The sequence below is a fragment of the Pseudopipra pipra genome, chromosome 25, assembly GCF_036250125.1.
Source record: "Pseudopipra pipra isolate bDixPip1 chromosome 25, bDixPip1.hap1, whole genome shotgun sequence".
Classification (NCBI taxonomy): Eukaryota; Metazoa; Chordata; class Aves; order Passeriformes; family Pipridae; genus Pseudopipra; species Pseudopipra pipra.
The window spans coordinates 5,225,918-5,249,288 of record NC_087573.1 but is presented as its reverse complement, the minus strand read 5'-3'; the positions used below and the strand labels follow the sequence as shown (position 1 = coordinate 5,249,288).

The following is a 23,371-nucleotide window of genomic DNA, read 5'->3' as shown; positions in this document are numbered from 1 at the left end:
GTTGTCTGTGACCAGATGTGTCACAGTCACAATGTCAACCTGATGGACTGTCCAGGGGCTGGAACAGCACCACGGGGTCTGTGGGGACAGGAGACCAACACATTTCAAGGGCAAGAGAGATGTAAACACGCACAAACATTGGCCCACATGCTCTCTCTCCAAACTCTGAAAGCAATGCAATTAACGTCAGGAAAGTTCACTAGGGAAGAGGAACAAGGAACAAGGTGGGGTGTCCCAATAAAACTCTCCCACATGGAGCAGGCAGCCACAAAGAACAGGCTCTGCTGTGAGGGTTTACAGTCTGATAACTTGCAAACATAAACAGAGGTTTGGGACTAAACAGCCTGGGCCAGTCCAAAGGCTGTGCTTTTGTGGCAAGTTATCCATTGAATTGGTCCAGGTGTCTAAAGCTGAGAGATTTTCCCTACAAGGACAGCTGGAGCCAAAAGGCTGTAATCTCCTAAGTTACAAATTGTGTTCTTTTATTTTTGTGTTTCACTCTTGTTTCCAATTTCTGTGATCAAGAATTCACTCCTGTTGCTTTCCTGGAACAAACTTGGGTTTTTTTCAGCTTGCTTGTATAAAGACTCTTGAAAGGCAAGCCTCCTGTTGCCCTAAGGCTGCAAACTTGTATAAATCTGGCTCATGACTCATTTCCTGAGGATGTCTTTGACTGCAAAGTTGGGGATCTCAGGAACCAGGGGTGTGATTCCTGGGAATCACATCACAGTCTTTCTGAGATGTTGATTGTATCGTGTACCAAGTTAAAGCACACCCTCCTCTCAGCATCATTCAGTGCCCAGCTAAGCAGGCAGAGCTAAGGACACGTGGAATCTCTGAGCAAAACCCTGATCAGGCTCTGCTGCACCATGTGAGGAGATATGACCTTCTGGCCTTCCAGGTCTCTATCAGGTCAGACCTGATCCCTCACAGGATGTGAACAGGATCTTTCCTCCAGATGATGGCACTTGCTGGAGCTCCAACTGCAATAAGCCAGTGCTGGGGCAGAGGGTTGTGTAAATGTGATGTCCTGCTGGGTTTGGGGCTAAGAGCTTTGGCATAGCTGGGAGCTCTGAAATGCTGCAGCCATTCTTACCCACCTCCCTTTGCACCCTCTCTACCCTCCTTGCATGGGGCAGACAGTCCTCACTGGTGCAGAGCAAGGAGGATGTGCCTGATTGCAGCCCTGGGACCAGAGCATCATGCTGGGATGAAGCAGCAAGTTCAAGAACAAGAACGAGCTCAAGGTAGTGCCTAAGAAGGTGGTGATTTCTGCATGGAAAAGATAATGGGAACAAGAACCACAGGGTGGTCTTTCATAAATTGTCCTCTCCCTGATCTAGACCAGTTCCTGACAGCATTTTTCTAAGGACCAGGCAGAACAGAGACACAGGTTACTCACAGGATTCGGAGGCTGGGCAGCTGCTGGCACATCCCTCTGGGAAGGAAATGGATGCCTGCCCGGGTCAAGGTCCTAGAGGGGTGGAGGAGAGAGAAGAAATGGTGTTGCTGAGAGCCAGCACACAGACTCTGTGACCCACAAGCCCAGCTACCAGTCTCAAATAGTGGCAGGAGAGACAATATCAATGGGGCAATGAAAGGCCTGGAGAGGATAAAAAACTGGCTGGCAGTTTTGGAAACAGGTCCTGCTGCTGGACCTGGCAAAGGTGCATGTGCCTCTAGGAAGTTCTGGGGTGCTGCTGAATACTGAATTAACATGTCCTTGGCCGTGTTGAGGGCAGATGGCAGTGCCCTCTGTGGCATGCTCTGCCATCCCAGTTCCCCATTGTCCAGAGTGGTGATCTGCCTGGAGCCAGGACTGCCTCAGAAACCTGTGTGTAGAGGATGAATGGTGTGTCCCTGTGTCCCTGAGACAAGGCATGGCCAGGTCACACCCTGGGCTGGGGTGCTCCCATTTTGGGCACTGCATGGGGACCAGTGCCCTAGGGAGGGGCCTCCAAGTGTCCTCTGAGTCCCTGCTCTCCAGAGCTTGATGGGGTAAGGAGGGGACCAGAAGGGTTGCAGGAGCCCCAGCTTGGGTGGCAGATATTTCCTGCCCTGCTCTGCAGTGCTGGCCCCAGTATGGGCAGAGACACTGGGTCTCAGTAGACCATGCTGAAGCACTGCCCTCAGAGGCTCATTCCTTCACAGGTGCAGGAGGGAAGGAAGAAAAAAAAAAAAAACCAACAAAAAAAAAGATTGGAGCACACTCAAGAGTACTGAGAGAGCAACTCACGGAGAGGAAAGCTGCGTTCAGGAGCCACAGGGGTGAAACGAAGCAGAAGGGTGAGTGACCAGGGAGAGGCAGAGCTGAATACTGCACAGCACTGTGAAAGTTGTCCTCACTGAAACAGCCTGGACCGCCTTGAAGGAGGAAGAGCACAGCTAGCAGGGTAAAAGGGAGAGAGGTGCCACTCACAAAACTTCTAGGCTGGTGGTGCCTTTAAGGTCCGGGAATTCTCTGATGTCCGTTGCACCATTGAGTGACCTGCAGAGAAACGCAGGGGAAGTGAGGTGGGCAGAGGACCTGGAGGCAAATGCAGCTGCCCAAGGTGCCAGACCCATCAGCCACGGCAGCAAATCTGGCTTCCTCACACCCAGACGTGGCAGTTGGAGGCCCAGCCCCAGAGTGTCCCTGCAGAGGCAGGGAGCAGTCCCCGGAGCAGACGCCTCGCGCGGTGCAGGCGCAGTGAGATGGAGCTGGGCACTTCTATGCAAGGAGACTTGGCAAGCTCAGAGCCTCTCCCAGCCACTGACATTCTTGGCACGGTCTCTACCCAAATTAAATAAAAAAAACCCTCAAACAATTACTATGGGGAATGTAAGCAGGGCATCCCACCCAACCCTCCCCGAGTTTGTGCATTTGGATCTAAAGAATGCAGGGCTATTTGAATGATTTATTTTATTTGCCTGCGTGTGTGAGTGTTCCTGCAGAGAGAGGCTGGGTGAGGTTTATAAATAGAGATGTTGAGGTTGCCTCTGCCTCAGTATTTAGTGCTGTGCCACAACAGGTTGGCTGAAAAGCCAACGTGGAGCAATTGTTTTGGTCCAGGTGGTGCCCACCCCATGGTGGTGGCCCCAGACCAGGCTTAAGGTCAAACATGTGAAGGAAGCTCTGTCACTGCTGGCTGCCCAGTGTTCCTCCACTTCTCTATCTTGTGGATGAAGGCAGATGCATTCAGTGTCCTTCTGTTTGGGAAACTACACAACAGTAGCAGAAGTTGTGGTACTTGTGTGTGAGGTCTTTGCTGGTCTCGAGGCACCTGTGGAGACCTTAGAAGGCTCCAGTGCCTGTCAGCTGGGTGGGCAGGAGGAATTAATTTCTGCTTCCAAAATACCCTTTTCAAATTTATTCTTCCTCAGAAGAAAACATCTGCAGTGTCTACTCCTTGGATCATCACCTTTGGGGCTGGCCAACAGAGTGGCTTCATGGTCCTTTATTGACACAGAGGCTCTTGAGAACAGGAAGGGAGGAGGCCCCAAAGATGCCCAATCCAACAGGGTTGGAGCTTGGATGTGTTACAGCTTTGAAGATGTGCTTGGTGAACTTACAGAGTGTGGAGCTTTGGCAAGTACTGGAAAGCAGACTGTCCAACAAACTGGATGGGATTGTCATAAAAATGGCTGCAACGGGAAAGAGGAACCAGTCAGAGTCTGCTGCACACAAAGAGAAGATGCTATTACAGGTCAAGAGCCTCGAAGCTACCAGCAGTAAGCTATGCAGGAGGTGCTGTGAGGAAGCCTTGTTCCCAGATAACCCCAGGCTCTCCCACTAGCCTGTTTTGGCTGGACATTGGTACAGTTGAGGTCTCCAGCTTCTCTGAATGAGCCCTTTGGGGTTCTGCTGAACCAGGCAGGCTAGAAAGATGTAAAGCCCTCCTTCGACCCTGCTGGAAAACACCTTGCACTGGAGGACACCTCTTCTGACCACACATACCCACAGAACCAGCACCTTCCCTACTTGTCACAGTCACTGGAGAGAAGTGAGCTCTCCTTGTACCCAACAAGTTTTTGAGTCGCCTCCTACAAGAAACACTTCCCTCCACTGAGTGAGAAAGACTTTAGATGGGCAGATCCAATGGAGAGATGAATATTCTGGATGTCTGTGCCCCCACTGTTACTCTGGGGATGTGCCCAAGGGAGATGGGGATGATTGTTTTGAGTGGAGCAGTGAGTATTTTCACCCAGTGTCACCATGGCTTTCTTTCCAGGTGTTGTTATTTCTGTAATTTAAGTCCAGATTGGACAAGCAGAGCTTTTGTCACTTGCCATAATTTCCAGTGTCCATGTGGTTCAGAGAAGAATTACCCAAAAATTGCTACCTGTGTCTGGGCCAGAAGGGAAATGAGCTGGCAGCTGGGTGTATGTATCTGCAGAACTTTGTGTCCACAGGTCTGGGCAGACACACAGTGATCTGGTGTCCCAGCTCCCTGACACGTGTAGTTGCTGCTGTAGCTGGCCAGCAGCTTTTCTAAACACAAGGAATAAACCCCAGCAGATGTCCTCCAGGGCTTAGAAGGTTTCCATGCAGAGCACCCATATTTTGTTCCTTCATTGCTGCAGCAAAGTTCAGCTGCAGGGAAAGGAGAACTCACACAGTGACTTGGGGTGTAGCTGAGAAGGAGCTATTTCAGCTTGTGCTGCCCCATGGATAACAAATGTCAGATTGTGGTCATGCTGACCACTGTCAGAAATCCCAACCAAAGACATCAGGAAATGCCCCTTTCTGGGTAATATAAAGATGTAGGAAACATTATTTAATTTTCTTACATTGTTTGGAGGAGGGGATTCCCAACAAATGCGTTCTCTGGAATAGCTTTGATGTTGTTGTTATGAAAACCGCTGGTGGGAGAAAAAATATCTTGTTATTAATTACTTAAATTAACCTTCTTTCCTCAACACTTTTAAAGCCAGAGAGCCTTCAAAAAAACACACAAAGTAGAAGGTGTAGGCTCTGTCCCAGCTGTAGCATCATCCCAGCAGGTGAACAAGGTCTGTGGTTTGGCAGGACAAAGCCACATTTACTCTGCTTATAGCTGGGTGCTCCATATGTGACTCCACAGAACCTACCAAGGATACCAAGACTTAGGGTTTGACACTTTACAGGTCAGGAAACAGGAGCAAACCAAGTACAAAATTTTCTACCCCCCAGGAATGCTAATTTTTATGGATGGTCTCCACTGCAGCTCCACAGCTGCCAACCAGAGTGCAGCAGGAATTATCAGCCCTGGTGACTTCCAAGGATTTGTAGCTCTAGCTGGGATATTTTTGGTTAAGCTGGAGAACATTGCTGTCAGCAAACTTTTGCAGGGGAAGAGAGCTCTGGGGCCACAGTGTGACCTCCTGTATACCAAAGGCAGGCACAGGTGTCTGTGTCAGGGGCTAAGACCAGGCTCTGGGTGATGCCCAGCTTGTTTAATAACACAGGAGTCTGAGTAGGTGAATAGTTGATGACTGTTTGAAATTTGCCTCTGCTTTAGTGATGGCCACTTCAAAAGCTCTCTCAAAGTGGATTAGGGACCTTATCTCATTTTAAAGGTGAGAATAATGATGATATCTGGGCTGAACAGGGAAATCTTGTGAGAATTCTTCCAGTAAAGAAAAAAGTAGTGTCAGATTTTTACTCCAAGAGTCCCAGAAACATAACAGCAGCTGCTTTTGTCCCACCCCCGCCTGGCACCAGTGTGATGCAGGAGCTGTGGATCCACATCAACTTGACCCCACCTGGGGGCTTCTACCTTCATGTTTTGGGATGTTTTCTCGTTTTCAGTGTCTCCCAGGCTGACCAGTTAGAGGAGGGAGAGCTATCCACTAAAAAGGTCATAAACTTTTGTAATTCCCTGTTATAAATTCATCCTAAGGGAGTTAAAACAGTTTCTGCACATCAGAGAAGGTGATACAGGGCCTGCAGAAGCTTTGCCCTCACAATAACACTGATAACTCCAGTTTGTGGTCCCAAGCTGGGGAATGGACATCAGAAGTAGCCAGAGAATAGATGGAATTTGAGTCCTCAGATGCCAGAGGAGAGCAAAGAGCTGCAGGAGGAACCTGCTCCAAGGCTGACAGGGATCTCCCACTCTCCTCCACCAGTCATGGTGTGAAGGCTGATGGGGATGTGATCAGAGCTGATGGAAATCGAGGGGATAAACTGCTTTGATGTGCATGGTGGAGAGGGCTGTGAAGGAAAAGAAAAGCTTGGACTGAGTGCTGTCCTCAAGTCAGAGCACGCATGATGCTTTATTGGTCACCCTCCACTGGGGAATAGTTTTGAAAAGGAATAAATAGGAAATCTCACAGCTCCTGCAGTCGGCCCAGTGTCCTGATAGCCCTGGGGAATTCCAGCAGCTCATTGTAGTTTAGATCCCTGAAAGACACAGAAGGGAAAAACATTCATTGAGGCTGCTGCAGGAACTCAACCATGTGTGTCTGTGCTGTGAAGCCACGGAAACTTGGGCCTTAAGCATGAGAGGCAGGTTTTTCCTACTGTGCTGATCCAGCCACTGCCTGGAAAAGCAATCTCACATTCCTGCAGCAGGAATATTCTCTGCCTGTCAGGCAAAAGTCAGTCCAAGCCATGGCTGCTGCAGCTGGGACTCTTTTCCCCCACGTCCCCCCTATGCCCAGCATGGGGCAGTGCTGCTGCTTCATGTGCCCTGCATGCTCCAAAGTGCCCTGTCCCCTTCTGCCAGGAGCTCCCCCCCGGGGGCTTTGGCTCTGAGTAATTTTTCATGCCTTTCCAGGTCAAAGTGGGATTCTCTGAAGGACAAGAAACACAACAGCAACTTCAGCTGTGTGAGCCCCATAAAGGCCTTCTCTGGGCCCCCCCTCCCTGTGGTGCAGAGGGAATCAGGAGACTATTCCCTCCGTGTTTGTCCTGGGGACACAACTGGATCTCCCTGCCCCTGGGACATGCTGTGACTGGGAACAGTGGGAAGAGTGGGCTGTGGGAAGACAGGTCTCCTTCTGATGGTTGGGGTCAACTCCACATTGGAGTCTGTGAGCCAAAGCTGGAAGGGATGTGCAGGAGGTACTGACACTGTTGAGCATTAAGTCTTATTTGCCATATAGTAAAATTAGTAAAATATAATATGTTGGTCGTAATGACAAGTGTAGAGTTTACCTGCCCTGACCTGGCAACCAGAAGAGACATCTGAGTCTGAATGAAACCTCATGGGCTGTATTTGTTCTCCAAGAATGGGTTTCACCTCAGGAAAAGGATTTATTTGAGCTATGGGGCACTGCTGGCAACCTGAGAGCAGCAGCCCTCTGAAGGCACCAGTCCTGCTGCTGGCCCATGGAGACTGACTGGGCTTTGGATGTGTAGCACTTCTCCTCTAGCATTCCCAGTGCTCTCCTTGGAAGGCAATTCCAGCTGTCACAGTAACATTTGACCCTGTCCTGGCCATCCCACTTACCAACTCCCTGAAGTCTGACTGCTCCCTACCTGCATCACCGAGTTTTAAGAGGCAGATACCTTGGAACATGAGAGTAATTACTGGCTCCTGGAGATTACTGTATAATAACACTTAATGAACCTCAAAGTAATTACCATGTAACCTGGATTGTGGTTTATGGAACAGAAATAACCGAGCATTTACACAGCAATGAGCTGCTGCCCAATTACCCTGTAATTCTCATCCCCTGGGCCTGGTCATTACGTTATGATCTCTCTCAGCCCCCTTCTCTCTTACTTATTCTCTTACTACCAGTGCCCCTGCTTGGGAATGACTCTGGCACCACCCTGACTTTGCCCTGAAGGTGTTTATGCAGGAAATGAACCCAGAGAGTCTCTCCAAATTGGTTCTTGTTCTTCCAGGACTCCTCACTTGTATGACTTATGTCTTAGGGAATACTTATCAGGGAATTAAAGATAGGGCACCAAACCAGAAGAAAATTATGGAACGAGGCTGTCTTGGGCAGATTTTGTCTCTTTGCTGGATTCCCTGTGAAGCTCAGGGGATGTGGTGGGTCCTGATCTGGGGGGATTGTCCCCTGACACTGAGGGCAGTTTTCTCTCCTCCAGTTACGGAGGGATCCTGCTGCTGATACTATGAGTATGGATTTGAGCAAATGAATCCTGCTCCTGTAGGGCATGGAAAGGGTTTTCACATTGTCTAATAATTGGCAGTGCTTGCAATCAGTGGGGCAGGAGCATGGGGCTTGAGATGAGACCATGAGCTCTGCCTGCCCACTGTGTCCTGTCTGCCCTCTGCCCACTGTCCATCACTCTGTGATGTGGTGGTGGGGTCCCAGCACACGTGAGGCTGCTGTGCCTGTCCCCAGGACCCAGAAGTGGAACGGGAGTGATGTGTCCCCTCCTCTCACCAGCTCACATCTGTCAGATACAAGAGCTCTGTCTCTCCCAGAGAGCTCACTCTGACACACTCGGTTCTCTCCTGGGTCCAAGCAGATCAGTGGTTTTCCTCAGTCTTCTCTGCTTGATCCCAAATGGGTCTGTTTCAGAATAAATAGCCCAAGACATGACTGCTCACAGCCTCACTCTTTGCCTGTTGCTCATTATCAGCTGCTTGGATGCTCTTGGCCGGTGTCTGTGGAGGCATCATGATTCCATCATGGCCTGGCTGAAGGCTCACATTGCACAGCCTCAGTTACCTGAGGGCAGGACTGTTAACAATGCACATCCTCTCTCTGCAGCTCAGGAAGGTACAGGAGTGGACTTCCAAAGAGAACAAGCAATGAGAAGTGCAAGCAGGGCACCACTGGGCATTTTCAAAGCGTCAGTCAAATCCAATTAACCTCCAGATCACTGCACTGGGTGAAATCAGAGGCATTAGCAGCCAAAGTTGACCCACGGCCCCAAATCTCTGCACATAAGGTGTGTAATACCTTTAACAGGCTCACCCTGCAGTGACTCCCTGAAGTTACAGGGAGGTTACACAGAGAGCAGGAATCTGTAGAGGTCGTTCAAAACTGGGTGTCTGCCTGCAGCACTTCCCTCCCTCGCACCACAAACGGGCTGGGATGAGCCTGTCTGATGCCAAGGGACAGTCCTTGGAAGGGAGGGGCTGTGAACCTCATCCCCAGGTGACACTCTGCCCACTGCTGCTGTGTCACCACTGCTGTGGGATGCTTTGTGTGATGGCACGAGGCTGAGTTTCTCCCCAGCGACACCCGATGTGTCTGTGAGCTGCTGACAGATGGAAGACATTGCCCAAGAGAGAGGAGGCTTGGCTCACCTGTGATTCACTAAGAGAACAAGGGATCTTAGATCTGCAACCGGTATTACTTACAAGGAGTAATTCACTGTGCTGTAATATTTGCTCCTGTCTTTCTCTAAAAATGCATTTCCTTTCCAGCCTGCATCTGTTCCGGGCAGGCAGGTCTTTCATCAGCAGATGAAGGTTCTGTTTGTACCTCCGTGCGTGTGCAAGTACGTACAGGATCAGTCCTTCCTGAGCGAACACACACCGTTCCCAGCCCTGGCAGCATCCTGGGGCCTCCCTCCCTTCTGCACTTAGATACAAAGAGCATTCATTGTGTTCAGCAGCTCCTGCTGGGTAAAGCCCATCTCGGAATGCTGGCAGGCACCGGGCTTGTTGGAAAGTGGAAATGCAACCAGGTGTAGCCGAGACGCTCCGGCCCGGCTGCCAGCAGAGACAATGTGCCCGTGCTCGCTCCTGCCAGTGCTTCCTTGGTTTGGAGGAGGTGAGCCTCCCTCCTGGAAAACAACCCCAGCTGTTCTGGGGAACAACTCCCCAAGAGGTGCTTGCAGCCATCTCCCCTGGATCGTGTGCCACTCGCACCGCCTGGACTTGTCTCCAGCGCTGCCCCCTGCCCGGCTCTGCCCGTTTCATGGGGTTCAGCTGGTTGGAGGAGGCTTCAAGAAGCCAGTGCCTGAGATGGTCCTCAGGTCCTCAGATCCCTTCCCTGCAGTGGGGCCAGCCTTCCCAAAGCCCAGACCCAGACCAGGACACAAAGTTGGCTTCTCTTTCCCTTCTCCTTCTTTCCCAGAATCTGAGTCAGGCTCTGGTCCAAGAATGACCCAAACTCAGCATCCAGCCCCCACTGTGGTGTCCCTGGGGAACAAGGGGAAGTTTCTGCTCCTTTAGTGAAATTCAGTTCTTGGGTCTTTCCACAGGTACCAGCAGGGCTCCATCCATCCTAGACGTGGTTCCTCTGCCTGCTCTCCCGTGGTGAATCTGGCCCAGCCTGTGTGGCCAGTGCTGGGTCTCCCGAGCCACCTCTAGAGCAACAAAATTTCCTCCACGGAGCACATCAGTGAACTGCCATTGTTCACAAACTCTTTCCAGGGGCTGCTGGATATAGGAAATGGACCTGCTGTAGCAAACACCTCCAAGGGTCCCCTTTCTCTCCCTGCCTTATCTGAGGTGCTTGGGCAATGCTTTGTTGCTCTCAGCTCCACACTCTTTCCCACTGCTTCCAGATTTGGGATGATGCTGGGAAAGCTGCAAAAAGCTACTGCACTGTCCCCACTGTGCTGCTGTGGCACATGGGCTGGGGTGCCCAGGGAGGCCTCTTGGCCCAGCCTGGCACTGCTGGGCTCTCAGCTGCCCCAGCTCCGGGGTCTGCCCCAAGGCTTTGCGTGCCACACATGGGGTTCCCTGGCTGTGGGGTGCCGCCCTTTTTGCCACAAAGCAAATACAAGGGCAGCATTACCTGGTGGAAGGATGGCAACACCATGGCCATGGCTATGCCAAACAATAGGGAAGCCTCATAACAAACAAACAGCAAAAATGAGCATGACAAAAGGGAGTTCTCCCTGTTATCAAGGGCTTTTGAAAGCATAGTCATCCAGCCAAGAGGTTCAGAACTGATGTGCAAGAGCAATGACTACAAATAATCACTGTCCTCAGTTGGGCTCAAAGTTACCACCTCTAGCACGAAAGTGGGATGTCAAGAGGAGCCTTGTCTGTTCTTCTAGTTGAAATGAAAACCTCTGAAAGGTCACCAAGTTTGCCCAAGACAGAATGAACTGGCTGGCTTTCCATTATTGTTATTGCTAGAGGGAGCCTATAGCTTCATATTTGGAAGATCTTAACCAACCCTGTTGTTTATTTAGAAATAAAAGCAAATTGACATCAAAGGCACAGTTATTTTGGGGTTTAATTGCCAGGGTGATTTGAAGCTGACAACATGCAGCCTGGAACTATTAATATCTTCAGTCGGGCCAAAAGGAGAGAAAGAGGGGAAAGAGTCTCAGGTCAATTTTCTGCCTGTTAGGGACTATTAGTGGTTCCACACAGGAAGCCAAAGAAAAAAAAAAAGAAAATTATATAGTACTATAAATTCTTCCATAAGCCACAAAACACCACAAATTTGCAGCTAATAAACCTGAAGATGCAGTGAGATTAGGAACTGGAGATGGGACATTTACTGACTGTTTCAGTCCCAGTGGAGATGGAGATGTTACCATGGTGCCTGGGGGGGACTCCGTGCAGCCTCTCCTGAGGACCTGCATTTCCACCTGTCCTGTGCTGCCATCTCATTGAGCTGCCAGTAAATGTAATTACAACTGCTGCTAGTCCTGCTGGTTACTGTGGCCAAATCAAGCACTAGGAATGATTTAATTGGTAGTCTGGAAGCCCAAGGGGGCTGTTGTGACCATGTAGTTTGACCTCCTGCCCTGCACGGGCCAGACAGCTTTACCCAGAAGCCTTACATCCAGGTCATGGCTTGTGGCTGAGCTTGAGCTGGGAAGAGCTGTCAGATTAGTCCAGAATAGGAAAAGTGCACAATCAGGTGCTATATATTATAGAATCACAAAATCATTAAGGTTGGAAAAGTCACTTCCCATTTACACAATGATCAGAGCAGAACTTCATAGCTCTGTTCTTGGACCAGGCACAGGCTCCCATGCAACCAGGGCCCCGAGCTGTGGTCCCTGTTTCCCAAAAACCACCTGTCCCCTTCTTTTCTCCATCCCCTCAATCTAGATACCAAAGCCTCTCCTGAGGTCCCTCCCATCCTCTGACAGGGCAGTTTGGGATCTGATGAGGTGCCTGGGGACCCACGCTGACACTGCAGGGCTGGAGCACCAGGATGCTGAGGAAGTACCAGAGCAGCTCAGTGCAGCAAACAGGGAATCCTTGGGGAGTCAAACCCATCAGATGCTTTGGGAATTGCACAGACTGGGGTTAGCATCAGGAGACTGCACAAAAGGTTTCAAATCAAACATGCTGATGGAAAGTTGAGGTGTTAGGTAGCACTTGACAGACAATTTTCCAGGCGAACAGCAAAGCCTGCCTGGCCCTAAAAGGGTTAAACAACCCTTGTATGAGCTGTGCTGGAGATATTTCCCATTTCCTTCTTCCTGCCTTCATTGCCTGAGGTGTGCTTCATATTAATTTTCTTTCTTTTTTTTTTTTTATCTTCTCTCTGAAAGAGAATCCAACTCTCTGGAGGAGTTGGTAGGTTCCAGCCCTGCTCTGCATTTACAGACTCGACTAATTACCCAGATAATGGGGTGAGTGCTGTGGTAAGGGCATTTCCTGTGAGGCAAGGTTAGGCAGATAAAATGCCTGGAGCCAGAGGGTTTTGAATTCAACCCTTCTGGGAGACGTTTTTAATTTATTAGCACTATTTTTAAAAAATAAATTAAAAGGTTTTTAAATGAATGGAGATTTGCTCTTTCCAAGTGATTTATCTCCATCTGATGGGCGGAGGAGCTGGCAGGGATGTGGATGGGGAGGGAGAAGCCAGGGAGGTAGGAAACAGTGGGGTCATCTCAGGTAGAGGGTGAGGGCTGCGGGGCCTCTCTGAACTGGCTCCCCATCACATCCTTGTCAGAGAGGGGCTGGAGATGCCCGAATAATAAGAGCAGCGGGACTCTTGGGGCACATCATTGCTGTTTTGGCTGTAGCCCAGAGGCCTTCAGCATTTTGAGGTGGTCCTGGGGAGCAGCTGTTCATTTCCTATCTCTGCCTCTGGCCTGGGACCCACCTTGGCCCTGCTGTGGGCTGGGGAGGCAGGACATTGCTGGGACACTGCTGGGACACTGCTGGGACACGTCTTTGCTCCCTGCCAATGTCAGGGGCTTGTCTATCTGCTTGTGCTTTTGGTTCAGCCCATGCTCCAGGGGACTCTGCCCTGTCCATGCACAGAACCACCAGTAGGGCCATAGCTCTTACTTCTGCGTTTTTCCCCTTTGTCTCAGCACCTCCAAACTGAGCCCTGAGCAGGTGTTGGGGGATACAAGGTGGCTTTTGTGATGGGGGAGCCTTCAAGTCCCCACACCAGGTGCTGCTCAGCACTGGCAGCCCACTTGAGCCACGTGAGGGCACAGACCTGCCAGAGCCACTGCTCTTGCCCACCTACTTCATCTGAGAGGCCCCAGGGAGTGGCCTCCACAGGCTTCCTCGCTCTGTCTGTGTGGCAACCAGCCCTCAGGGCCACAACACCTCTTCCCAATTGGACAAAACAGTCCTGATGGGAGAAAAAAATGCTTTCTCCTTTTCCTCAAAGCACAGATCCCATCCCAGGGGTGTTTTCAGTGAGTCACTTCCACCACTGTTTTGGCAGAAGGCGTAGGAAGATCCATGAGGAACCTCTCTCCCCCTCTTTTCAGCTGCACTCTCTGCTTGCTGTCTGAGGTCTGCTCTCCTCTGCCATGGGGGCTGAGGGCTCCCTAACAGCAGGCAAGGTGGAAATGCTAAATGATGGTTTGTGTATGAGGTGTTTGGAGCTAGAACTTGGGGGCCAGCTCTGAAATTCAGTTTCCATGATTAGATGCCCTCCCCAAGGCTATCTGTGAGGCACTATACAGGTGTGTTCCCCCCCCCCCCCATACTTATATATGTGTTTGGCTGCATAGTTTCAGGTCACCTACCACTTCCATCCCTTCACACTGCATAGAGCAGTGACTTGGAGCTTAGTTGTGTGGAGGAACTTCCTGCATTCCCCAGCCCCTCCAGCCCTGATCCATGGCACATTCATATTTCAGGGATGCAGAAGGATAAATTCAGTGCTATCACAATCTACCTAATGAGGCCAAAGTCAAGCACCACAAGGCATGAGGCAACTATTCATCAGGCTGTAGATTGCATTCAGACTGACTGCAAAGTTCAGGGACTTTAGGACACTGCTCAGCTTTCCAGGTGAAGGTGGCAAGGAGGAAACCTGGGCACAAGACCAGCCTCAGTGTGGAAATTCATTCATGTCACAGGGACCACCCCATTAGAAATACTTTCCTTATACAGCAGTGGAGAACTTGGCTCCTGTGTTAGCAGACCTCTGGATGGCAATTTTCCCTTGCTGTTCCTCTGAAAACACAGCCATGTCCTCCCTAGCACTGTGCCCCCAGCCCTGAGCACAAGGTCTGAGTGTTGCCTGTCATTGCAGAGATGCTCCTGGCTGCAGCTGACTGCTCTTTACATCAGCTTTTCCATAAGCATTCCTACTCACCAGGCTTATGGCACACAACAAGTTTAATCATAGAATGGTTCGGGTTTGAAGGGACCTCATCTTCTTATTTCAAGCACTCATCATGGGAAGGGACACCTTCCCTTGGAAGGTGCCTCATTCCCCTGCCCTTCTTCCTGCATTGTTAAAGACTGAGAAATTAAGTCTAAAATGAGCAGGAAATGTTGAAGTTCTTTCCATCCAAATGGCAGAAGCAGGTTACGCTGCCCGATATTTCACACCATGTGTTAAACAGCTCAAAGGACAATACACCATGGGGCAGGTTTTACAAGGCAAAGCAGGAACAGGGAAGTGACATGAAGAGCAGTGTGTCTGGAGTCTCAGCTTTTGGCACACTTCTCTCCTAATTCTTGCAGATGATGGCACTTCCCTGTGACTCTTCTCCTTCATTTCACCTCCCCACTCCTCACCCTCTCAGGATCCTCCCAGTCCACTGTGCCATTTGCTGTGGTCCAAACATTCACCTTGGCCACAGGCCTTCCCCTCTGGGCATGCCAATGGGTTGTCCTTCCCTTGGTATTTAAAATCTCTGTGCTCAGCTGGCCGTGCCCCACTCACAGGGCAGTGCTGGCTCTTCCCCACATCTCCTGTGGGCACCCCTGACCTTACACCTCGTGTAAAGGATTGAGTCCATTGCCCAAAGGGGCTACAGGAAGAATGTGTCACATCAGGACATTTGCACTCTTATTTACTCCATGGTTTTGGGAAAGGGCTAAGAAATGCCAAGCTTCACCCACTCCAACTGCCTAATACCTGATTTCACGGCTCAGCTGTGCTTGGGGCTTCTTCCCAGAGCCCTGCAGGGTTGCTCTGTGTCACCTCTCAGGCTGATGGGAACCGGTGAGGGAATATCACTGGGTTTCCAGGCTGTTTCGAAACCCTTTTGGGAATCTGGCCAGGGTGGCTCTGACTTACTTCCAGCCTACCTGCCAGCTTTCCTTCCCAGGAAGAGCAGGCTGGGAGGGGGCTGTGAACAGCCAGATCTTGCCCTGACAGAGAAAATTTTCTTGGAGCTTTTTTCTTCAGTTACATGCTGGTGTTTGACTGGTTGACACTTGGTGGGTGTTGCACATCTACCTTTCCCCCCCATCACTGTGGAGAACACAGAACTGCTCTTGCTGTGTACTTGGCAGAGCTGACTTGTGCACAGAAGCTGCAGGTCAGTGCAAGGGAAACATGAAGGCGTTCATCTGGCTTCACTCCTTTCTAGAACTGTTGCCTTCCTGAAACAACAGGGCCAAGCTCCCGCGAAGAACAGAGATGTTCCACTGGGATCTGTTTTTGCAGAAGTGCTGGGACCTGGGGTAGGAGTCCAGTGTGGTTGTACTTATGCAGCTTACACACTGCTGAGACCTGTGTGGAGCAGTGGCTGCTGCTTCTCTTAAAGTTTTGGCTGCTGCTTCTTACAGAGTTTTGGCTGCCTTTGATAAAAATAGAAGTTTTCTTGTCTAGCCGAATATGAGAAGAAATATTTCCCTTAGGGGAAGAGAGGTTTCTGCACCTAAAACTTCCCAGGCTCTTCTGAAAAACCTGAAACAATATTTTCCCTCTCAACTTCTACAGTTCTTCAACTACTGTGCCTGGCTTATAATCAGCATTTGGCCACAAATACTCATTTTAGGAACCCTGGAGAAATTTCTGTCTTCACCAGCCCTTACCATCTTAACTGTCTTCCAGGAGCTAACGCCCACGAGGTATCTGAGAGCCCATTTTGGCCTCCACAAGCCAAGAAAACGTGCAAACTGTCGTCAACACAATGTAATCACAATTTGAATTAAAGGATATATGTCTCCACACACACAAGAGCTGAGAGGTGGTAGGTGATGCAGGTCCAGCAGCTTGGCTGGGACAGTGCAGTCAACACTTGTATTTTTTGCCCCAAAGCTTGTCTAGCTTTGGTCAGCAGGCAGGTGAGTGCTAAGGATTAAGGTGAGGTGGGTGGGTCTCCTTGAGGAACATGCATTCCTCAAGGATCAGTGACTCGGAATGTTGGCTGACCTGGAGGTGAGAATGCTCAGGCCAAGAGAAGCAGAAGGCAGCTCATTTCTTCTAGAGGACACTCCTTCAGAGCAATCAGATGTGGAGGAGAGTCGGGTGAGTCTGGAGATCTCCCCCACAGCACTGCCCCTGCAGCTACAGGCAGCTGTGCAGGATGGGGCCATGGATACTCCCACGCACAAGTGCTCCATCAGAGCCTGGACATGGGCAAAGCCCTGCTCCAAGGGGACAACCCTTGGAGACCAGATGCTCCCAGGGCTTCCTGCTCAGCATCAGCAGAGACAGGACTTGCACTGCCAAAGCCCCCCAGACAGCCACGTCTCTGCAGCTCTGCTCAGTCCTGTCCCTGCAGGGACTGGGAGCAGGACACTGCTCTCCCCAAGTGCTGGGTGGCACCTCGGATGGGCAAAGAAAGTGCTAGAGGGGGAGCAGAGGGAAAATGAGCTTTCAGCACAAATGTCTGTGGAAACAGAATTATCTCCCAGGGCAATGGAATCCTTTAGTCATTCCCATGGCAAATAAGGGGCCAGATTCTCCTCGGCAGCTACATCGTGCTTGGGATGGGCAGCAGGATTGCTTTAACCACCCTGGCTGCAGAGGAAGGTTGCCCCGATGTAGGCTGGGATGTTGCTGCCTGGTCTGCCACTTTTGTAGCTCAAACAAGGTTTTCTTCCATCAATGAGTTCTCTGCTTCCTCCTGCAGCTCGCCTGCCTTTGTGCTGCCTGGGTGCCACGGCTCTGCGACCACCAGAAACGACTGGGGAGGGAGCCAAGCTGGCACAGTGGTGGGGGACCCATGGGTCACCAGAGGAGACCATCCATCAGCCTCCTACCCCTGGCACAGTTCAACCTCTCCCCAGCTGAGCCCTTCTGGGTGGCCCCAGGATCTGCCAGTCTGAAAGGAAGAGACAATGCCTGTCATGGTCCTGCCCTGAGGAGCGTGTCTGGGGACCAAGGGCTTGCCTGCTGCTGCCACTCGCGCCTGATAGCTGCTGTTGGCACCGTGCTGGGCACAGAGGGGCCTTGTCTCATTGAGTGGCACTTGAATGCTGGGAAGCAGCACCTCCTTTTGCCATGAACCAGACCCCCTAATTCTCTCTGGCAAGGAGCGAGGGCCTGACTCTGACCCCAAGCCTGCATGTTTCTGCACGATTGAAGGCATCAGCCACCTCTTCCAGTCTTTCAGAGCCCCGATTTATTTGTTTGCTTGTTTGTGTTTCCTCCTGGGCCAATGCAGGCACATGAGGCCCTGGCCATTCATGCAGCTGTCACAGCACAGGGTATGTGTGGCCAGGCTGTCAGATTTAACTCTCCTTGAGTTCAGAGTGAGCTGCCTGCCTCTAATCACCAAATCACGGAACAGTTTCGGTTGGAAGGCACCTTAAAGCTCATCTTGTTCCACATTGCAACCATGGGGGACACCTCCCACTGGACCAGGTTGCTCCAAGCCCCGTCCAACCTGGCCTTGAACACTTCCAGGGATGGGGCCGCAGCCCTTCTGGGCAACCTGTGCCAGGGCCTCACCACCCTCTGAGTAAAGAATATCTTCCAATCTCAATCTACCTTCCTGAAGATATGTCCTGGAGGAGAGTTCATTCCTGCTTCCCATCCTCCCTGCAGTCTTCTGATGGATTGCTACCCAGCCATGCCAAGCATATGGTGCAAGATGAAGTCAGCTGGCTACAGGTGATGCCAGGGGACATGAGACCATCTCAAACAGGGATACTCCACAGATCCCTGAGGACTCTACTGGCCCCTCACTCAAGCCAGCTCCTTGTTTTGGCGGTCAGGTGTTGAGGAGGCTTTGGGACCATGTGCACGTGGTGAGGAAGGGGACACATTCCCTCAGCAGAGCATGTATTCAAGCTTTTGGGATTGCACCTGGACTAGACTGGTGCCCAGGGCCTCAGAGCCCCCTCCCAGCCACTCTACCCACATGCACAGATCCCTCTGCAGCAGCAGCACAGCCAGACTAGCCTGCACAGCTACAGGGAGAAAGTCCAGTCTCTCACTCCCCAGTGAGCCCTGTGCCCTGGGCATCTGCTCGTGCTGGTGCCTGGAGCCTGCCCTGCTGCTGCCCTCAGTGCATGGTGACCAGTGACGTGCAGTGGGGCTGACCCCCTTTCCTGCAGGCTGTGCTGGGGGAGATGAACACACACCAGCTCTTCAGGACAGAGAATAAAACGGGTGACTCACAGGGTTTCCAAGCTGTGCAGCCCATCAAAGCCGTTGGCTCCCAGGCTTTGGATCCGGTTGTTGTGCAGGTGCCTGTGGACAAAACAGAGATGGTCAGTGGGGGTGCAAGCTGACCTTTTTCTGTGGCCTGAGCTGTGGTCCAGGACATCCTTCAAGCTGAGCACAGCCTGGGCTGGGATGCTGAGAGGGCTTATAGGGTTCCCTCTCTTGCCACATGAGACACATGCAGAGTGCCATAGTGCCTGCAGAGCAGCTGCAGAGCTCCCAATTCCCTCAGGAATTCCAGACTGATGTAGGAGTTTCCCTGAGATCTCCATCTTCACAACTGCCAGGTGACTGTGGATGAACACGCTTAAGAAAGAAGTTTCAAGAAACACCCCAGAGCTCTTACCCTGGGCCCAGCCCACTGTGCAGCTTCAACAGCTGTTCATGGGCACTGGGTGATACCTAAGGACACAATCATATTTGGACTCCTCGGAGCCTTAGTAGCAGCAAGAAGGCTTTGAGTTCAAAATCATCCTCTTAGTCACAGTCTATTATCTTCACTTGTAAAATAATTGAAAATGCTGCCAGTTCCTGGACCAGCTCCAGTTTGGTTGCGATGAGAGTTGTCTTCAGTTTAATGCTTCAGAGTGGCCTGGCTGAAGTGCTGGGGCCATGCCACAGGCTGATGCACTACAGGAACAATTATTTCCCTATTTTCCTTCATCCTGGTGCTACATGACATGAATATCTAGTGCTTAAAGGTTCTGGAGCTCCCAGCCTTAACACTGGCACTGGAGAGCCAAATGCTGGGGGTGCCCTGTGAAGCCACCTGGGGTAATTTTGCCTTGGAAGCTCTGTAGGTGATAAGTGCCTGGAGTCCTGGATTCTCTGTTTCTGTGGGCCCCTCACTCCCATGTCTCAGTCTTTTGGCAAACCCAAGGCCTTAATCCCCGGATCCTTCCTCTCTGTTTGCAGAGGCTCTGTGTGTGTGTGTACATCCGAGTGCTTCTGCCATCTTCCCTTACAGCTGGTGTGAGCTGTGTGGCTAATTGTGCATCTCCCTCTGAAATCCCATGCAAGGGCACCTCCAAGTTCATGGAGAGAGTTCTTGTGAGCAGTCTGAGGAAAGTCTGCTGAAAAGCAGAAGAAGACAACCCACTGCTGCCCAGCCTGCACTTCTACCAGCCTTCACTCAACCCCCTTAGTGCTGTCCATGCTTGCAGTGGTGTGGTCTGTGTGGCTAAATGCCCACCGAGGAGGTAAGGTCCTCTGCAAAGGCCACTCCCTTTCCTCCTCTCTCTCAGGGCAGAGACTCCACTTGCCTTGGGGGTCCTTTTCTCCCTCCTCAATGCCAGGGATGCACCAGCCTTTGTCCAATGCTGCTGCCTCCTTCCAAGAGCCTGGGGGAGGCTCCACGCTGGCAGGTGGATCAATGACTTTTTCTTGTTGCTTGATCTAAATCTGCCTCAGCTTGAAAAAATCTCTCACTCCACCTGGATTCAAGTGTGAGTTGTTTGGCTGAGCACAGGCAGCTCCCACTGCCAAATATTCTAGGGTAAAACAGGAGGGAGCTGGGAGTGGAGGAACAGTCAGGCTCTAGGGCAGTTTGGTAGGGGCTTGCAAAACAGAAACCAGCCCGAGACGGATGTTTGTCATTGGGATGAGAACATACAAACATTTCAGAGGAAGGGGAAGGGAGGGGAAAGATGTATGATAAAATATGTTTGCTCCTTTAAGCAAACGGGAAAAAAAGAAAAGGATGTTGCCTGCAAGAAAACTTGGATTGTGACTTTTAGAGGAGAAAAGAAGCTTGAGATCAAAATGAGAATTTTACAGGAGAAACTTCTCATTGTCACAAGAAGAGAAGTTTGAATCTAGATGGTCTTGTCTATCAAATGTTGCAGCTTCAGATCATACTGCCCTTTCTTTGCTTGGTGGTGCCAACCATTTTGGGTCCCTTTGAGCACTGGATACTGCATTTGGCAAAGAGAGGGGTTGGGTCTGCAGTTGCTCTGGAACCACATTAAGAGGTACCACAAGAACTCTGTGCCCCATATCCCTGTCTGCTCCAAGGGGAGAAGGGAATGCTGAATGCCAGGGAAATCCCTGGAGCTTTGCTGGGACGGTGTGACAGGACACCTTGTCCAAGCTCGGACATGCTGAGCAGCTGACTGCTATCACTGCAGTCAGGCAAGGAGACAGCATACCAAAGCAATCACCTGCTGTGTTTATATTTGGCTCTAAAGTGCTCTGTTTGGAGGCAGAGTAATTAAAATCATCCGAAGGAAGTTCTTTGTTGGTGAGAAAATTATGAGCAACCAAAAAAGGGAGTTATAAAAAATTTGCTGTCCAAGCTGAACTCTAGAGTTACCCAACCACATGGCAATAATAGAAACAAGAGAGCTGGAAAGGTAAACACTTGAAAAGACGTTCCTGTCTTCCATCCTGCCTTTTCTTTTCCTCCCCTGGTAAACAAATTTTAACAAGTGGAATTGCAACATCTCCAGTGCCTGTCAATTTGAGCTCAGCCCACACGACGTTATATTCTGCCCTGTAAATTACAGCTGGTTTGATAACAACTGGAGGTCCTTGGTTCTGGGCTGTAAACAACCCTCAGGATTCAAAAATTTGGGAAATGTTTAAGCCCTTGCTATCAGAGCTAGAACTCATCGTTCTCCTTGGCAAGGATCTGTGTCTCTTCCTGTGTGGTCAGTGCTGTGGAGGGAGGATGGGTTTGGGCAATCATCCATGGAAGAGGCTTTGCCCAGGGAGGAGGACAGTCACTGCTGTTTTGTGGTTGTGCTGCTATGTTCTCAGCTATGCACTTCCATTGGAACACATGCTCTCTGCAACAGCAGTTGTCACACTGCACCTCTGGCAGGGTGGGACACTGGCCCAGGCACTCCTGCAGCAGCACAAGTGACGTGGGACAAGTGAGCTCCTCTGCTGTGCCAGGTGAACCCACGCTGTGTCTCGCTGAAACCAACATAAACGATTCGTCAGAATCCTGCAGACAGGCTGGGGAGAGATGCTGCAGCTTGGCTGGTGCCTCAGGTGATGAGAATTTAGAAACAAAGCAGAAAAAATCCAACCCTACGAGATTAATTTCTGACCCACAATAAGAAGTGCACAACAGATTCCAGAAGGAAGATTTTCTGTCCTTGCCAATAATTACGTATCAGAAATGGAGCATAAATGTGATTTTTTCCCCCATCGTTCATGCAGCACCCCTAGTGGAATTTGTTTCATTTTAATTTCATTTCCTTTTCCATTTATTTTTCCAGTGGATTAAAGGATCCTGGAGAGCAGTCTGGTACTTAACTGAGAGACAGTCCAACACAGGCATTAGCTCCAACTCTGGCAATGCAATCTCCAAGGGGACTGGGCATTTGTCTTAGACACGAGGAAAGCAGGTTGAGCTAATGCCTAGATGCTGCTTTTATGAAGGTGCTTGACTGGATGAGCAAGGAAAGGGAAATCGTGTCAACATCTGCACTGTACACTGGTGAAACCAGCTCTGGCAGGCCCAAAGTATTGCTGGGATCCACGTTGTTAACTGGACGTTGATAACTGGAAATGGGTGTAGAGAAGAGCAATAAAAATGATCCAAGGGCTGGAAAAAACTAGGGTGGAGACTTAGAGAACTCAATCTGTTTAGCTTATTAAAAATAAGATCAAGGGGATGAGTGCAGTGTAATGTATAGGATTCTTCCTGCTTACAAACTGGGTACTAAAATGGTTCTGTGATTTAGTGGAGAAAAGAATAATAAGAACAAATGTCTGAAGTCAAAGCCAAAGAAAATTCAAATGGGAAATACGAGCTTTATTTTTTTTAACACTAAGGATGAATAACCACTGGAACAGACTACAAAGAGAAATGGTGGATTCGCCATTGCTTTCATTTTTAATGACTTCATTTTTCTCTTCTCAAAAAGGACAAATGCAAACACTTTCCATCAGTTATTTGCATTAGATGATTTGAACCAAGCTCAAATCTGACACGATATGAATTATTCCACTGCACCAGCCATTGCCATGATGAACTTGCATCTCTATTGTGGCAAAATTCTCCTTTTCCTCAACTTGGACATGGATAAGTAGAGAAACCTAACTCACAAATGGTGCAAATTCCATGGATTGTTTCCGGCAGTGAAGGACCAGCATGAGACTTGTCTGGTGAAGAATAAAGCTCGATCAGAAGTGACATTCTCAGAGTGCATTAGAGCATGATTTGCTTCTTCCTCAAGTGCTGGAGAGGGAAATTCACTTTTGCCAAGGCAGCGAGCCTGGTCCTCTGAGAGAAAAGGCACTTCTGCAAATTAAAAGGCTCATGAATGGGACCCAGATGTTCCAGGCAATATTGTTCTTCATGATAATGAATTGCACATGCCTGGCATTCCCTGCCAACACTGAGGTTCCCAAGAACTTCTCAGAGAGGGACTTGTAACTCCCTTGCACAGGTGAGGACAGTGATTCCCAGGGTCATCCTGATGCTCCAATCCACCAGACTGGGGTTTGTGGTGCTGGGAAGCTCCGAGTCCCACATCCATCAGCAGAAACAACTGGTGCTCAACATCCCTGGAAAGCAGGGCTCTTTGAGGTTGGCTCCCAGGCCAGGAAGAAACTGAAAAGCAGTGGTCCCTTTTGAAAGTTTTGGCCAGAGTTACACCAGAATGAGGACTAAAATGGGAAGGGGAAACCAGGAGTCTTGGAAACTGATTTTCTCTTCCAGTCACTAAACCATGCTGTTAGAGAGAGAGCTGCATCGTGTCCTTACATGACAAAAACTGTA

General features: G+C 50.2%; 1 protein-coding gene across 1 annotated transcript in view; it reads right to left on the bottom strand.

Annotated features, from left to right (window-relative positions):
- LGR6 (leucine rich repeat containing G protein-coupled receptor 6) overlaps positions 1-23,371 on the bottom strand; it is a 134,818-nt gene that overhangs the window by 18,652 nt on the left and 92,795 nt on the right. The window contains exons 6-11 of the mRNA XM_064636024.1: positions 18,595-18,666; positions 6,296-6,364; positions 4,771-4,842; positions 3,553-3,624; positions 2,420-2,488; positions 1,403-1,474 (exon numbers count right to left, since the gene is read on the bottom strand). Of these exons, the coding sequence (XP_064492094.1) occupies positions 1,403-1,474; positions 2,420-2,488; positions 3,553-3,624; positions 4,771-4,842; positions 6,296-6,364; positions 18,595-18,666 (426 nt within the window). The remainder of the gene's footprint in view (positions 1-1,402; positions 1,475-2,419; positions 2,489-3,552; positions 3,625-4,770; positions 4,843-6,295; positions 6,365-18,594; positions 18,667-23,371) is intronic.